Below are 17835 nucleotides of genomic sequence, written 5' to 3' on the forward strand. Positions count from 1 at the left end.
AAGTTTGAAATTTTAACCAAACATAGGCAGGAATTTGGCATTTAAATGTAAATAACTTGAGTATTCAGCAAATGATATAATGCTTGGAAATTTAATTAAATACTAAATTGTAAGCTTTACATTAAATGTAAAGGGTTGGGTGTAGGAAATACGATTTCAGCTGCTTTAAAAGTGATATTTCAAATGGTACTAAAGCTTAGAGTCAATGAAAAGAGAGATACTATATGCAATCTTCAAGTTTAAATTTCAGCTAATGATCCTTTAATTAAAGTAAAGCTTTAATATGCTTTTAAGGCTTCAGTTTGTTTTTTCATCATCTAACAATTATTTCTAGACTTCAAACTTTAATTTGTCAAAGCTTTGAGTGCATTGAATGTTCTTTGCCATTTGCAAATGAAAGCAGCAATGTAATGTTAAATTTTACAATTTAGCTGATGCTTCTTCAATTAAAGTAACGCTTTAATGTGTTTTTAAAGCTTCAGCTTGTCGTTTTTTGTCTACATTAAAGTTGCTGATGTATTTATGAATTTAAATTCAATGTTTTTTGATATTTGAAAATGAAAAGGAGAGATGCAATGGTAACTGACGCTTTTTCATAAAAATAAAGCTTTAATATGATTTTAGAACTTCAGTTTGTTGTTTCATCATCTAGCAATCATTTCTAGACTCTTTGTGTGCATTCCATGTTCGTTGCCATTTACAAATGTTAATGTAATTGAACAGTCGAACCAGTCGTAACCAAATATTCAATAGAAGGCATCTCATTATAATAATAACTATGATTCCCTCAGCCAAAGGTACATTGTTTTGCTCTTTCGCAGTATTTTAAATAACCATTACCCATCCCCCCGGCTTCGGCATCAGCGTTGTCACATATTTTCAAACACATTAGCACAAAGGGCACGGCACATTTATCACATTTTTTTTTTCTTCTTCGGTTTCATTCTTATTTGGGGCAACGATTTACTCTCTTTTATCTTGTTCCGCAACGCAATTCTTACCTACTTTTGTCTGTTTGTGTAAGACTTAAATGTGTGTGCTCTCTGTTTGTGTCTTCACAGTTGTTGTTTTTTATTTCTGGTGTTTCTTTTTTTTTTTTTTTTTTTGGATGAGGGGAGAAGTTGTCTTTGGCAACGTATACGCAATTTCAATTTCTTTGGTATTTTATATTTGTTATTTATTTTTACTTTGGGGCCTGGTTACCCGCCCAGAGCTTGGGACTATTGTCTACCGCAGTCGCTTGCCGCTGACAATTGAAAACCGCAGGCGGGCAGAAGGGCCAAGACACACACGAAACACGTTTGTAGCGGTAACATTTGCTGTGCTGTACAACGCGTCGTATGAGTAACGAGTTATGTGCAATGCGACGAACCAAACAAACAGCAAGCCAAAACGCACTCGTGTGTATATCTACTGTGTGTTGTATGTGTGTTGGGTTATCCTTGGCTACGTCTTCGGCTTAGTTTAGTCCTCCCACATTTAACCGCAAATTTGTTTTCTACGCATTTGTTTATTTGTTGTTTAAATTGCTTAATTTGCATTAAATGACAAGCGCCAAGGCAATTCCTCGTGTCTCGACTGCACAAAATGAGATAGCACAAATGTGCGATAGCAGAGACGTAAGCGTGTGTGTTTGTTGAGGGTAAGCTCGGAGATCTGAACGGTTTCGCTTGTGTGGACAAGGATTAGGCTAAACGCAACGTAAAAGACAAATAATAAAATACACATATAAAACATATCAAGGCAAATAACAAAACTCCATTCGAATGAACTAAAACCAAAATACACGTACTTCAAATAAAAACAATAATAAATGCACAATACAATATGTTTGCCGACTTGCTTGCTGTGAAAAGTGCACTTGAAAACAGACACTCAACTCAACTGAACTAAATCGTACTCAATTCAACTCAAACCAAAATCCACATAAATCCCTGCACCAGCTGGTGTTAAAACAAATTCACATTCAAATTCGCATCATAAAAACATTTATAAAAAAGAATTCCAAATATTTGTAGTGAAAACTAACAAACTGAAATGCAAATAAAAGCTGACTGAAAGAATGTGTGATAAATCAAATTTAAATAAATATCAGTGAATAAAAACTTAAACGAAATACAAAAGAATCAAAGCCCATAAATAACTCGAAATGCCAAAAACAAAAGAAAATTAGAAAACCCCTAATGAAATAAAATCGTTTGATTTTTAATTTACAAATGTTTGTTTTTTCAATGCAGTTACAATTGTAAAGTACACAATTAAAAACCACAAAACGCATATAAAATGTCTGGCAATGATGTTTCTGTCACTGAAACAGCACAAAGCGATCAGGTATGTATAAATACACAACGAAGATTTTAAGTTGTTTGAGAATATGGAATTTGTAGTTGAGTGTTTCAATGTTCATTTGTATTCACAATATGTATGAATGGACAGAAGTGAAATACTTTACTTTACAATAAAGGGAAAGCGAAATAAATAACATTTTTATTTACGAACTGAGATTTGCTGTAACGAATTCCATAATCTCAACTTATCACACTTTGCGAATTGCAAGCGAAAACGCAATTCAGCACATCCCATTTGCAACACCGAAAATTTAAAAAACACTTGACAAAGTACCCTACATTATTTCAATTTATGCTAAATTTGGCGCATGAATTTTTGCCCTCTATATTAGTTAAGCCTCAAACATTTACTGAAACTTTTTCTTCCGTTTTCCCCTCTGGCATGATATTTGGCTATGATTTTCAGTTTTGGCCAGGTAGAAATCCCTCAAATTGAGTTTGCGTTGTTTTTTTTTTTGGTCGGCTGTATTTTAATTTTGAAACATTTGCCACGCATAATTTATGGCTGATTGTGTGTATGTGTGCGTATGTTTGCGACAAGCCTTAAAACATGGAAATATTTATGCATTGTAGTTTTTGGGCGTGTTTTCATTGCCTAGTTTTAGGCGCACACTCATACGCACACACACACATAGAATTGGCACGTGTGATTTTGGCATGTGTGTTTTAAAATATTATTTATTATGTTGGCGCATTTGAATTTGTGTTTCGTTGGTTATGCATAAGCAAAAAAAAAACAGAAATGGCTGTGGCCACGGAAGAGAAATGAAGGCAGCGAAATAACTGCAGGCGAGAGAGAATGAAAAAAGCGTTGCATACTTTTTGGGGCCATGCTGCGTGTGCATATTTATTAGCCCTCAAAACATTTCGCTGACATTGTTGTAATTTTATTTCGTATTTTTGTTGGTAAGCCATAAGCTGGCTTAGCCAATTAAGAATGCCACAAAAAAGGTGAAATTGCAAATTAATAAATTATGTTGCGTTCAACTTTTGCCATCATCATCGTCATCGTCAAGAGTTTGCCTCTCATTAAACGTTTTTGACGCATTGATCAAGCACTAATCAAATAAGGACCAACTGTATTCAGTTCATGGCAAATTGTTTGGTTATTTACATATCATTTGTACTCGAGTCGAGCACTAAACGAGTGCCAAAAGTGGAAGGAGCTCGCTTTCCCCGCTTCCCTCTTCTCTTGACTCTTTGGCGAGGAGAAAGTAAAAGCTTTGCTCATTACGACGCCGAGGATGCTGCTGCTGCTGCTGCTGCTGCACATGACACAGTTACAGTTACGAGTACAAGAGGCCAGCCCTGGTTTGCTGGTGTGCTGCCAACTGGGCTAACGATTTTTGTGGGTCCTTTTGTTGCTGTTGCTGTTGCTGTTGCTATATGGAATAGACCCGTTATTTGATCATCATTAGCGATACGTATCGGTCCGAGGTCTCTGAGCTTTGTAGCTCTTTAGCTTTGTAGGTTGCCCAGCCAGCATGTGAGACTCTCTCTCTCTCTCTCTCACTCTATCTGACTCTATCTCTTTCTCAGTGTGGGTGACATTGGGCCACTGCTGACGACGTCGTCGCCATTGCCGTCGTCGTCCTTTTTGAGGTTTTGCTGTTCGCCCTTTGCTTGCAACTTGCAACAAAAGTTTCGTCGCTCTTTTGTGTTGTGCTTGACTTGCCACGTTTTTGGCGCTGGCTCTTTGATTAAGTTCGTGGCAAGCAGAGAAAGGAGAGCAGAATGGAGAGGAGAGCAAAGTGTATTCGGTGGGGAATATCAGCGTCCACAGTGTAATTAAATAATTGCGGTGAGCTGGCCACCAAATCGAGCTAATGCATTTTTGGCTCAAATCTCACTTGGCTTTGGTTGTGACTTGGTTATGACTTTGCTTTCTACCAGAGTTGTTTGCGTTTTGTTTCCTTTATTTGGCCATGTGGAAATTGCATTTCATAACTTAGTTTTTTGGGGTTTTGTATGCACACTGAACCAGCTGAGAATTTGCTGCTATTCAAAACCGCTGTTGTAACCTGCTTTACTACGGCACTTTATCAATTATGGCCATAGCAAACTTTAACTATGAATTTTGGTATGCTACCTCAAGCAAATAAAATTCATTTAGTTTTGTTTCAATCGAGTATAGGAAATAAATATACTCAATTAAATAATAAAATATACTGAATGATATATTTGGTATATCGCTATGGAACATGTATCATACATACCCCATATCAAATTTGCATACCCAAAAATACTAAAATATATCGAAGGGTTATATTTGGTATATCGATATAGAGCAATTATAAAGTATACCAGAGAGCACAAAATATACCAAAATTGTCAACTATCCCTTTTTTGCAATACGAAATTATTTCCCAATACCTTCCAAAAGTTTTATCTAATCGCAACAAAATTTGCAGGCGTCTTAAAGAATAAAGTTGTTATGGTATACATATATAAATAAAATGGGCAGACGAACAGACGGGTGTTTACGTTGATCAATAATGCGTCAACTTTATGAGATCGAAGATGATTCCTTCTGCCTGTTATTAATTGCCTTGAAAAATATTATTTAATAAATTGCTTTCATATTGTATTTACTAAGAATATTTCTATTAAGTATATCATACAATCGACTTAGAAATTATTATTTTTATTTTTTTAAGTATATAAAATGAAATTAATCTAATAAATATATGAAATCCTCTTAAAAAAACAAAGAAATGTGTATTTTTTATTTACACAAAATAAAAATTTATTTATTGAAATGCACGAACAATAAAATGAAAAATGCTTTTCCCTCGTTTCGTTTATTGATTCCACACGCCGAATAAACAATTTATTGATAGCAATGATCACACTATAAATCCAGTTAAGTAGCGTTATTTTAATGCACTCGATTTTAAGTTTGTAGCTTGCCGAGTTTCGTATGCTTGTTGCTTGTGAATTTGTGTTGCGTTCGTTTTTACGTTTTATCCTCAAAAGACACGCAAACACACACACACACACACACGCATATCCTAGCAAAACTCACACATACAGGAAACAAAAACGAACACTTTAACAAAGATTTAACAGGCGCACATGCTGTCAACAAACAATTCTTTTTATGGCCACTCTCTCGCACGCTCTTCTTCCTTCTCCTGCCACATCGATGCGCAGTATCTGCCCGCCAGTGGGACCACAGCGTTTCATCAATATTATCGCTACCACAACCACAAGCAGCAGCCACAACAGCAGCAGCAGCAACAACAGAGTTGCATGCGACACATACCACAACAGCAGCAGCAGCAACAGCAACAACAGCAGCAACAGCAACTTCGACAGCTGCAGTGGGAACAGCAGCAACAACAACTAGTGAACAGTTCAAGCGAATTTGATGAGTTCCACTGGCCGAGCAAGCAGCAGGGCAAAATCTATATAACACCCGCAGACATTCCGCCGCCACCTCATCCACCACATGGCAGCGGAGGCGGTGGCGGTAACAGTCATAGTCACCACAATGGCAACAAAAGCAGGCACCACCATCACCAACAGCAACAGCAACATCAGCATCAACAGCAACAGCAGCAAGCACATACCCATTCACATCCAGCTGCAACATTGACGACACCGCATCGCACACCGCCGCACCGCTGCAAATGCGAGCATCCCATCGAGTTGCTGGACTATGACTATGAGGATGCGGCTGCAACGCCAACAACAGCGGCAACAACATCCGCCTCCGCACTCGCACACGCGCATCATCGTCACCAGCACCCGCCGTATTACTATAAGGCTGCCACTGGCAACAGCAACAGCCACAGTCACAGCAACAGCCACGCCAACTTAACCGGCAGCTATCAGCTGAGGCGCCACAGTGCCAAGTTGCACGAATCCATGCTGGGCGGCGTCGGTGGCAGCAGCCTCGACGATGACGATTTGCACAGCGCCGGTGGCTTTGGCGGTGGCGGTGGCATCACACGGTTTAAGGTAAGCCACTGACACACTAACAGACTGACACTCAACACGACTCGACTCGACTCGAAGTGACTGCCAAACACTGTTTAGACAGATTGTTGCTCTTCAATTAAAATTGATTTTCCCCCAAGTGGCAAGTGGCAAGTGTGGCACTTACTTCTCCTCCTTTGGCTCCTCCTAAATGCTAATGAGCCACTAATTGCTCCTGCTGATGACCTGTCAAGCGAACTCAATGCAGCTGGACAACGCTATCCGACGCGGTTCCTAATGACAATTCCCACTGATGGGTGGCATGAACTTGTGTGTGTGAATGAGTGTGGCATGCAACAAGTGTGCACAGATAACAGCGAAAATAATTGGTTAAATGTTATTTAAACTGCGGGCAAAATATGCAATTTAAATGGTAATGAAATGCGTTTAATTTTCATTAGAAAATGTGGAATACATATAACCAAAATAATAATTCATAAACAATTATGCAAAATTAAACAAAAATAATCATTTAAATGGCGAAAAAGAATTAACGGAAATGAACTAAAATGAAATTATTCTCATTAGCAAAAACAAATACCGCTATGAAAATGCGGCAAAAAATCATGAATGAAAATAGAATATGAACAAATTTAAGCTAATTCAAGAAAGAATTGAAAGTGAACTAAAATAAAACGGAGTTATTATAATTGGAAAAAAAATCTAAAATAATAAGAGGAAAAGAAAAAACAATTTTTTTTAATAATTTTACAATAAAACTATTTTTAAAACAATTTCGATGAGAATAAATTTGACATAATTAGAATGCAATCAAATTTACTTCTAGGGAAAATCCAAAAAGAAAAATAAAAAGTATTTCATAAGCTTAATGAGAAATATAAAGTAAGAAATCCGGCGCAGAAAGTAATATATGAAATATAATTTAAAGAAATAAATAAAATAATAAATTATAAAATAAATATACACGATTTAAAAAATATTGTGTTTATTATAACCACAATGTAAATAATTATTTCCAATGTAGATAAAACGACACAAGATACAATTACAAAAGAAACAATGATTAGTTCCATTTCTCTTAAACAAATAAATCTCTATTTATAGAATTAAAACTGGCAACACAACATTAATAATCGTGAATGAAAGAAAAAGAGCCAATAAAAGCATAGGAGCGAAGCAAGCAAGAAACATTTATTTAAACTAGATTAGTTTCAAGATAAATATGCGCATGCAATCATATATGCAGTATTAGATAAACGAGTTTTCTCTTATGTGTGCTGAGAGCTTGAGCTCTAGTTCATGTTTGTGTGATTATTCAAGCCACTTCTAACCACAATTCCAAAGACAATTTATTCCAAATCAAATAAAGGCATAAATAAATAAACAAGTTGAATTTTTTCAACGATTTGGTGAGAGCTTAAAGTTCACTTGTTTATGGTATTTGTAGATTATATTTATGAAGATCTGATAGCGAGTTCAAAATGCAGAAAGAGTAAAAGTTAAATAACCAACAAAGTAAGTCATTTGTATTCAATGTCAGCGCGTTTTTTTTTAAGATTTATTGAGCTCAAAAATACTAAATGAAATATATGTTTCATAATAATTTAAGTGATACAAATTTTCTGCTTAAACTTTCTGCCAAAAATATCTGCGCAAACTTATTCAAAATGAAATTAACTCTTAATCAAGTTGTGCGAATTCAAAGGCTTCCGATGTTATGAAAGATTTTGCGAATACAAAGCTAAAAAAGTTTCGCAGCTAAAGTTTATTTCAAGTCAACGGAAGAGCATCTTTCCAACCAGCAAAAAGTCACAGAAAAGACACTGTTGAAAAAGTTGGAAAAGAGCAAAAAAAAGAATGTAAAAAGATATTTTTTAAGTGATAGTGTAATAATATTTCAACAGTTCAGTGATTTCGCTTTAGCAAACTAATCCCCTAAGAAGTGTTTCAACTCTTCCCCAAAACGTTGTTAAACCACATAATGTAAGCACACAATTTATGGGGATAATTTGTCTAATTCGCTTATACGAAAATGTGTTCACAATTAGTGTAATTGTATTAAAAAAGCCAACAACAAGAACAAAAACAAGCAAAAGGACAACAAAAAGCGCCCAAGGACACAAAAAGCGGCACGCCCAGGACAACAACTAATTAACTTTGCCAGTTTAATGAAAAACTAAACGACAAATGACAGGCCAAGAGCGCCCCAAGGAGAAGCCATTCACCAACCCCAAACCCGTACAAAAACAAAAAAAATAAAATAACTCGAAACCAGAGAAGGCAGACGACGAGGCTCATTCATTTTTTAGCAGTGGCAGGACATCTAGAGGAGGCTAAAGACCCCAACCAAACAATCATGAGTGGAGCGAGAGGGAGAGGGAGAGCAGCAACAATTTCAGTGGTAGCAAAACACTAAACAAGTATACGACATGTGGTGCAACATGGATATATAAATTTCATTCAACTTGTTTTGCCTCCTCACCCAACTAATTGCCGGAAGTTCAAGTGCACAACAAGCAGAAGCTGAAGCTGAATCTGAAGCAGGATAAGAAACAAAAGCAAAAAGCACAGCTTCAAGCTGATTCCCATCGAGTTTCGAGTCGATTTCAATTGGAATTACCCCCTTCCAATCACTTCTTTAGCTTTAGTCTTCCCCCTGTGCTCCTCCAGCGGTGCCTTGGGGATTTGAATGCTCCTAAAAGCATTCGGTTTCATATTTATTTAATGAATTCGTTTCGGGGCTTCTCTGGCGCCACTAATTGCGCCATATTGTGCACAAATCCCCAAACAATCCCAGACCAAACAAAAGTCATGCATTGGCAAGCCGCATAGGAAGCTAGCCGGGCGATTTTTCAATTTGTGCACCATCAAAAACAATTGAAGTGAACTGAATGCTTGCCAAGTCGACTTGTTTGATACTCTATAATGGAAGTATAATAATAAACCAACTAGAGCGACTATATTAGTGTACAATTGAATTTCATTCGAAGCTACAATTATAAATCCTAAATAAATAATTATATTAGAATTCCTTTTAAAAATATTACAAATATTAATAAAAGTGTTAAATATGAATAAACAATGTATATTATTTTTAAAAATATATTCTAATAAAGGATAAAATGATTTAAAATGAATAGAACTTTTTCCCTCCTTTAAAAGTGATAGCTAAAAGCTTACAAATAATAAATAAATTATTTTACAACCAAAATTCCATACAACAAACATTTTGAAAATAAATTTTAGTGAAGAATAATTATCATTAGAATTAATACACGTTTTTTCCTTCTTTTAGAAGTGAAGGGTCTAAAGATTATTGAAAAATAATTTTATAAATAAATGCATATTCTAAAATTAATTATCTAAACTTTGTATCTTAATTCTAGACTATTAAATATAAAAATTTATAATAAATTAATGTTTGTTATAAATATGCTCTATCTACAAAGAGTCTAGTTAATTGACAATTCTCTTTAAAATTGTCATACATTGAATAATTGTGTAAATTTGAAATATTCTTCTATGAATATAAATACTTACAAGTTCATAAATTCAAACTCAACCAATTACTTGAAATACCCCATTTACAATTACACAGTTAGTGTATCAGAATAGTAACTAAACGAGAGCAAACCATTTCAATTTGATCTGCATTTATGAAATGCTGCGCTGACCCCAAAACCCCACTAAAAACCCAAATAAAAACACAGAAGAAGAAAAACAGGGAAACAAAAGGAGAATGAAATCATTGCGATACGCAGCAGAGGGACACCAGAGGGAACATATTTTATGTCTGTGCTAGCCATAAAATCGTACAAGTTGTAACTAACATGTCTTTGTACTTGTAGCCAGTCGCAAGTTGCCACCAAGGTGCCATATATTTCAGCTTTGCCACAGCCACAAATCATTGGAGACCCTCGAACACACGTGGCGAAGGCGTGGGCGTGGACTTACCCGTTTGTTAGTGTTAATGTGTGTGTGTGTATGTGTGTGTATGCGAGAAGTCTTGTTTTCGATTTCATTCTGCATATTTTAATGGCAAATATGTGCGTACTCTTGGCCAAAAGCCATGCAATCGCTGGCGGGTTAAGGTCAAAGTTGACACCAAGTGGAACAAACTTGTTGGCTTTAATGCAAATTGCAATTGGAATGGATCTTAACCGGTTGCCTGAGGTGTGAAATACGTTCTACGTGCTTAGAGAATTCTCAGCCAAGAATTCCCCAGCCAAGGGCATTATCTCAATAACGACAATGAGCTTAAGAGCGAATTTTTAATGGGCGGGGCGAGAGATTTAAAGACTCTAATACAGCAGGCAGCAGGTAGATATTTTATTTATTCAAAGCGAATTCAGGGAATTCACACCTTAAACTTGTTGGTTGAAAGTTTATAACTCCCACATATTTTAGTTGTCGAGAAATTTAGGGGAAACTTATAAAATATTTTAATAAAATTGAAACTTTAAAATTTCAAATATAAAATATGACCTTTAAACAGTTATTTAGACAGTTTTTCTTCTGTATTAGCAAGGACATTTTTTATTAGTTCTAAGTGATCCAGGGAATTCATACCTTAAACTTTTTTGTTGATGGGTTCCAATCCCCACTTAGCACATAAAACTATTTAATAAAATGAAAAATTTAAATACTTCAAATATAAAATGTGACTTTTTTGAGATATTTAAGAAAACTTCGTTTCTTTATGGAGAAAAATTCAAAGACTCTAATGCAAAGAAGTAGCTAAATTTCTTGTTAGTGAGTCTGAGAATTCACACCTTCAATTTGTGGCTTAAACAGTCTTAAAAAAAGTTATTAAAGTTGTTAAAAATATATATAAAATAAATAAAACAATAAAGAATATCATATCAAAATATGTGTGATACAAAATTATTAAAAAAAAAAATTTGCTTCTGACTAAGTAACTGTGTTTATCTTAAGGTAATCCACATTGACTCCAGACTTTCAATATCCCAATTTATACCAAACATATCAACTTTTTTAAAGACTGGTGCCAAAAATAGTTTTCATAGAAATTTCCATTCCGCCAATCATGCGAATTCGTTACGTGATCAATAATGTATTATGGCATCCGCCACACTTTGAGCTAAACCACAAAAAATACCCACAGCAAGTGTATAATAAAAAATTGCTGAGACTCGACTGAAATCTCATTATAAAAGTCGTCTAACCTTGAAGCTTGAACAAAACAAAAAAACTCCAACGCACAATTGTCAACAATTGTCATGTTGTCTCTGATTTTTTGCCTCACAACTAAAAACCTATTGACACAAAAAATATAAAGAAATAATGTTTTTTGTTGTGAGTATTATGCGAAATAAACGAGTATCGACAGCTCTATTAAATAATTTGTAATTGAGAGAGTGGCGCAATGCAATCATGTGAAAAATCACAACTGAAAAAAACAAAACAAGAAATAACCAATAAAAAATACTTACATAAAGAGCAATTTCTTAGCGTTTTTGCTACCTGGTAAATGTTTAATGTGCTTACGTCATGCCCCAATTGTCGGTTTCCCTTGTCTCCACACCCCCTTCTCCAAATTCCCCGCGGCTGTGCATCATCACCCAACATCGTAAAACCAGTTTCAAGACAACTTCAGTCCGTGTCGTGTATCTCTCATACGTATAGAAAACTACTTTCATTTTCAGTTAGCGTCTTGTCTTTTTGATTTTGGGCTCACTTTCTGTCTCCCCTCCCCTTCCCTTCCCATCCCGTCCATAAGTAGACAGTGCAAAAAAAAACAAAAAGAAAAAGTTATTGGGCATGCGCAACGACGCTTCCAATTCCAATAAATATTTCTATTTCTTCGCTTACTGCGACGCTACGGAACGTGCTTGGGATTGATGAACACTCGTTGCAAACTGGGAATTTGTTTACCACACGTTTATTTTGGTCAGGTTTAGAAGGTGCATAACCATCAACAAAACAGCAAGTCGCATTTTTTTTTCATTTCAAATATTGAGCCACAAATTGCTGTTGGCCATAAATAGTGGCGTACGACAAACAGGAAGAGTTGACCAAATAACCATTTTGAGGCGGTGGCGGACAAAAATGCGGTTTCCCAACTATAATTACTTTCTATATATATTTTAGGAATATTCCTCAAATATTGTTAGGCAATTTTTTGCAAGTGTTGCAGTTTTTATGAGAAAAAGACTTGTATAATACAGACAAGCTTGGAAACTTGTTAGAAGAAATTGTTCGGTCTTTTGTGGTTACTAAAATTGGCGGATACTATGGACTACATAATAAATTTTAATTACCAAAAAGATATACAGCTTAAAGCATAAAAAGTGCCAAGCAAAAATTGGAATATTTGAACAAATTTTAAAATATGATTTATGAAATTTTAATAGCACAACTAGTTTTGCAAGCTTTAACGACTTGCCTCTTTCAAGCAAAATGAAAAGTCATCTTTGTCTTCACAACGAAAATTGCGAAAGTCTTTTAATAGCAGCATTTGCTTTGCAAGAAAATATTTTTAAATCAATAATGAAGCAAGATTGATTTCCACTTATTAAAATTATGTTGTTTTATCTATTTTCCTATGGAAATCTAATTCAAATAACAAAAACAATATAACCCGAAACGGATAGACCAAAATATATAAAAAACAAGTCTGATGTTCTTCGTTGCTCTGGTTTTGTACTTAAGAGTTTTTATTCTAACCTACTTCCAAACAATAATAAATAAATAATTTAGTATAGAATACCTAGAAAAGTTAAAACACCGTGCTAGCCTTTTCTAACCCAAAAAATTAATTTTTATATCTTTTTCTTGGAATATTCATAACGTATTTACTTAAAATGTGATATGCAAATTGTTATAAACTTTTTGACTTTTCATAATATATAATTTCCCTTAAGTGTATACATACCTACCTAAGAGTATAGTTAATTGTTGTTTACTATACTTGGATTAGCTCCAATTATTATTATTATTCAAGACAAACTTGCAATTAATAAATTTGAGTGGTAAATAAACCTGCTAAAAAGGGAAACTATTTTAATAAATGTTCTTTTTAAGTTAAGCGAATGCTCTCAAATAAAACCTTACTAATTCCCAAATTTCCTTCACAGAACCTGGTGTATTCCAAGGAGAAGAAACGCCGCGTGCGGATCATTTTGAGCATTGTTGCTGCCATCGTAGCCGTAGCCCTGGTGGCTACTATGATCGTGTTCATTGTGGGCTCTGGAGATGATGACAAGCCTGCTGACAATACTGGGGATAAGGGCATTAATCTAGAGGATGTGCTCACTGGTCAATTATATGCGAAGCGCTTCAATGGCAGCTGGAGCAATGGCAATTCAGTGATATACAAAGAGCTTTCGGTGGGTTTAATTAGATATTACTATTAAGAACATATATTGAATATTTACTGTGTATAGGACATTGTCGAGTTGGATACTAAGACGCTAACGGTCACAAAACTGATGACCAATGCAGCGCAATACGTGCTCTATGAGAAATCCGCTGATGGACAATTCCTGCTGCTGGCCAAGAACTACAAGAAGAACTTCCGCTACAGTTTCTTGGCTCAATACGATATCTATAACATCAGCTCGGGCAATATTTCCTCACTCACCATACAGAATGAGCCGGTTTTTCTCAGCATGGTGCAATGGTCTCCGGTGGGAAATGCGCTGATCATCAACTTTGAGCGTAATCTCTACTATAAGAAGGGTGCTCTGGAGCGTGAAATTGCCATCACAACCAATGAGGATGGCATCTTTTTGCACGGCATTCCGGATTGGGTCTATGAGGAGGAGGTGTTCAGCTCCAATGTGGCAACCTGGTTCAATCCATCGGGCACTCAGATCGCCTTCATTCAGTTTGATGATTCGCCGACGCATGTCATCAATTTCCCCTACTATGGCGAACCTGGCGATGTACGCTTCCAGTATCCTTTGCATCAGGAAATTCACTATCCCAAGGCGGGTTCATCCAATCCACGAGTTGTGCTCTACATGGCTGATCTCGAGAGCGCGTTGGCTGGTAGCCCAGACTTCCTTACTCCGATGCCAATTCCAAGCGCTCTGAATACTGAAACCGATTACATTGTCACCGTTGTCAGTTGGCTGGATGACAATAATGTGCTCTCCATTTGGATGAATCGTATTCAAAACGCCGCCTATGTTGTTACCTTCGATGGACGCGGCCGCAAGCAGGTAAGTTCGCAGGGAAAAGAACGGCTTGTTTAGCAATGCAATTCATAAGATCAGTTGCAAGAGCTGGTGAGAACAGTTGGTGTTTGAAGCTACGCTTAGTATGACCGCTAAGAGCAGCTGCAATGAGTTAGGGTTAGATTTGAGCTGGACAGAACTGGGAATAGATGATTTTCAGTTGAGACATCTTATAAGTGAGAACAGTGTAGTGCATGGAATGAACAACACTTTTAATGAATGAGAACAAAAGGCCTTAGTCTAGACTTTGAAGTACATTTAAAATACATTAAGAATGAGTGGGAACAATTACGTACATTACGTGTACACCTTACACGGTTGAGTGCTAAGATTAATAAGTGAAAGATCGTATATAAGCAAGCTAGTTTTAACAAGTCCCACAAGAGCACGCTTTGGTGTTAAATGGGAGTTAAAAGGAAAATAATGCACAGAGTTTACAACGGCATTAGTGAAGCAGTGGTGTTAAAAACTTTAGTGAAAGTGCATTTCTGGTTAGCCATGCAAAAACTTTTTTATGTAATAATTTAATTTATTTTATAATCCCCCTACAGCTGTATAGCAAGACGTCTGAAACGGGCTGGGTGGATCTGTACACAGCACCATTCAAGAATCGCAATGGCTCCCGCTTGGCCTTTGTGCTGCCTCACGAGAACTACAAGCAGTTGCAACTGCTGCCAACAGATGGCAGCACTAATGCACAGCTGGAGCCGTTGACCAGCGGTAAATTTGTGGTGGACAGCATTCTCCACTGGGATGGCACGCATGACGTCATCTTCTACACGGCCAACACGGAAAAGAACCCCGAGCAGCTGCATCTGTATGCGATACGTGCGGTGGCATCCACACGTAAGCAGACCCCCAGTTGTCTCACATGCAAACTGATGATATCGGGCAACGTGGAGCAAACGTACTACTCGGCCATCTTCAATGACAATAATCAAATTGTGATTAGCTCCCTGGGACCAGGCATACCCACAACAGCCATCTACGAGTGGAGCTACAGCAACTGTAAGTTCTTTTCACTTTCATAAATCGCATAAGATTTAATTTTGTGTTCTGCACATGAACAGCTCAAGTGACGCTGAAGAAGCTGCTGGATTGGGAGACCAATGATGTGTTGCGCAGCAAGCTGCAGGGCGTGTCACTGCCTTCGCATCAGATACTAACGGTAAACATCGATGGCGGATTCCAGGCCAAGGTGCTGCTGCAACTTCCTCCCAATTTGGATACCAGCGGCAACACAAAGTATCCCATGCTGGTCGATGTCTATGGCGGACCTGATTCTTACTCCGTAAGTGAAATGTGCTAAAAAGTAGTCTGAATTTGCTTAGTGGAACCACATTTTTGTAATCTTCCAGGTGACCGACAAGTGGATGATGGACTGGGGCACTTATCTTACCTCAAATCAATCTGTGATCTATGCCAAGATCGATGGACGCGGCTCCGGACTGCGTGGCGAGACGCTGTTGCATGCCATCTATATGCAATTGGGCACAGTGGAAATCAACGATCAGATCACAGTCACACAGTGAGTTACTACTGCGTAAGATCCTTTAGTGCAATATCATTTGAATTCCTATTTCGTTTATAGAAATTTGACACAGTTGTATAAGTACATTGATGCTGATCACATTGGTATTTGGGGATGGAGTTATGGTGGCTATGCGGCAGCCATGGCGCTGGCCAATGATGAAAATGGCGTCTTCAAGTGCGCCGCCTCCATTGCACCTGTTACCGATTGGACTTATTATGGTATGTTGTGAATTTCATCAATTAATTCTTGCAGCCTTTTAATGGAACATACTTTGCAGATTCCATTTATACGGAACGTTATATGAACGTGCCAGAGGCTAATGAGGCTGGCTATGCCAAGTCTAGGCTGAGCACACGAGCCCAGCAGCTGCGGGGCAAGAAATACTTGCTCGTCCATGGCACATCCGATGACAATGTGCACTACCAGCAGTCCATGATTCTGGCCAAGAATCTGGAGCGTCACGACATTCTCTTCAAGCAGATTGTAAGTTCAATATTTAAATAACTACAGTCTATGATTGCAACTTCATTTAAATGAACATCCAAGATAACTGCAAACAAATGGATTTAAAAGAAGTGCATATAAGTGCACATTTGAGATTATTGCATCAGTTTTAGTACATATGATGTTTTAAGAAATCTTTCAGTTAAACACATTGGTCTAATATTAGTATACATCCATTTAACATAAAAAGAACCCCAACTACAATTTTATTTTAATTAGCTCAACACAGATAATTGCCACATTTGGGTGTGCAATTATCGTCATAAAATACTTGTATTCAAATTGATGTCAAATTCTTCTTCAATCTTTACAGAGCTACGCTGACGAGGATCATGGACTGGCCAATGTGCGTCCGCATTTATATCATTCGCTGGATCGTTTCTTTGGCGAATGCTTTGCCAGCAGTCGCCTCGCGAAGAGCGCCAAATAAACATCTCTAGTTCAATAAGCATCTAAAAATAATAACTTTTAAAGCTTGCAAGCAGAATTCAATTAAATTAAATTATTCAATGACGATGAGCTAAACTAATTGGTACTTAAAAAGTTGCATTTCCATTAAACATACCAAAAAAAAAGAAAAACAAGTTTTAAATCAAAGCAATTAATTAAAAATGTAGTTACACATTAAAAGTAAAAAAGAAAATGCTTCACAAGAAAACCAAACTAATGCAGGTCCAAAAGTGTTATAAGATAACTTGGAACAATAATATTTGAAATTGCATTTTAAGACATTTTAAGCATATTACAAAATAACGAAATGGATACAAAAATATTTATACAATTATTAACTACCTAGCGTACAGACCTTGTCTGACATCGTAGTTAGCGCCTGTTAAATAGAAATTCAAGAAAACTGAGGAATATTATAAAACTATTTCACAAAAAAATCGCAAACAAAAATGTAGATACAATTAATTCTTAGAAAACTATTCAAAACATTTTATAAACTCTTTGCTCAAATTCGATGCTAGTGAAAGTAATCTGCTTAAAATTTTGTGATGCCCTTGCATACTTAGTATAACCATATAAATCATATATCAAATATTTCAAGCAAGCCCTATAAAGTACTATAAATCGGTATCGCAAGGGTATTAGATGACTATAACTTCGGCTCCGACCGGAGAGAGCTGAATCGACAGGTGTTCTCTTATATAACTAAGATTATCTCCTGTACATTGCGCCAGCTGAAATTCATAGCTTGTAGTTTGTTCTAGCTTTTTAATTTGCCACATTGTAAAAAAAAACAAAACAAAACGAAAACTTGTAAATAAATAGTTGTTAAATGGCTTTTTGTAAATTAGATGGA

General features: G+C 36.5%; 1 protein-coding gene and 1 long non-coding RNA gene across 4 annotated transcripts in view; both read left to right on the top strand.

The window, feature by feature from the left end:
- LOC117567472 (venom dipeptidyl peptidase 4) overlaps positions 1–17826 on the top strand; it is a 92494-nt gene extending 74668 nt beyond the window's left edge. Inside the window, exons 2-11 of one of the 3 annotated variants that reach the window (XM_034247493.2) lie at positions 2238–2331; positions 5502–6311; positions 13388–13639; positions 13697–14476; positions 15043–15499; positions 15562–15782; positions 15850–16019; positions 16083–16243; positions 16303–16508; positions 16843–17826. In XM_034247493.2, the coding sequence (XP_034103384.1) occupies positions 2284–2331; positions 5502–6311; positions 13388–13639; positions 13697–14476; positions 15043–15499; positions 15562–15782; positions 15850–16019; positions 16083–16243; positions 16303–16508; positions 16843–16959 (3222 nt within the window). In that variant the 5' untranslated portion in view covers positions 2238–2283 and the 3' untranslated portion in view covers positions 16960–17826. The remainder of the gene's footprint in view (positions 1–2237; positions 2332–5501; positions 6312–13387; positions 13640–13696; positions 14477–15042; positions 15500–15561; positions 15783–15849; positions 16020–16082; positions 16244–16302; positions 16509–16842) is intronic. The other 2 variants (XM_034247495.2, XM_034247494.2) reach the window with 2 other exon arrangements.
- On the top strand, positions 7872–9331 carry LOC127565655 (uncharacterized). Its single transcript, XR_007954987.1, has 2 exons — positions 7872–8273; positions 8339–9331. It is a non-coding gene; the product is annotated as an uncharacterized LOC127565655 (long non-coding RNA).
- Positions 17827–17835: the final 9 nt, after the last annotated feature.

The sequence above is a fragment of the Drosophila albomicans genome, chromosome 3 (genome assembly GCF_009650485.2).
Source record: "Drosophila albomicans strain 15112-1751.03 chromosome 3, ASM965048v2, whole genome shotgun sequence".
Lineage (NCBI taxonomy): Eukaryota > Metazoa > Arthropoda > Insecta > Diptera > Drosophilidae > Drosophila > Drosophila albomicans.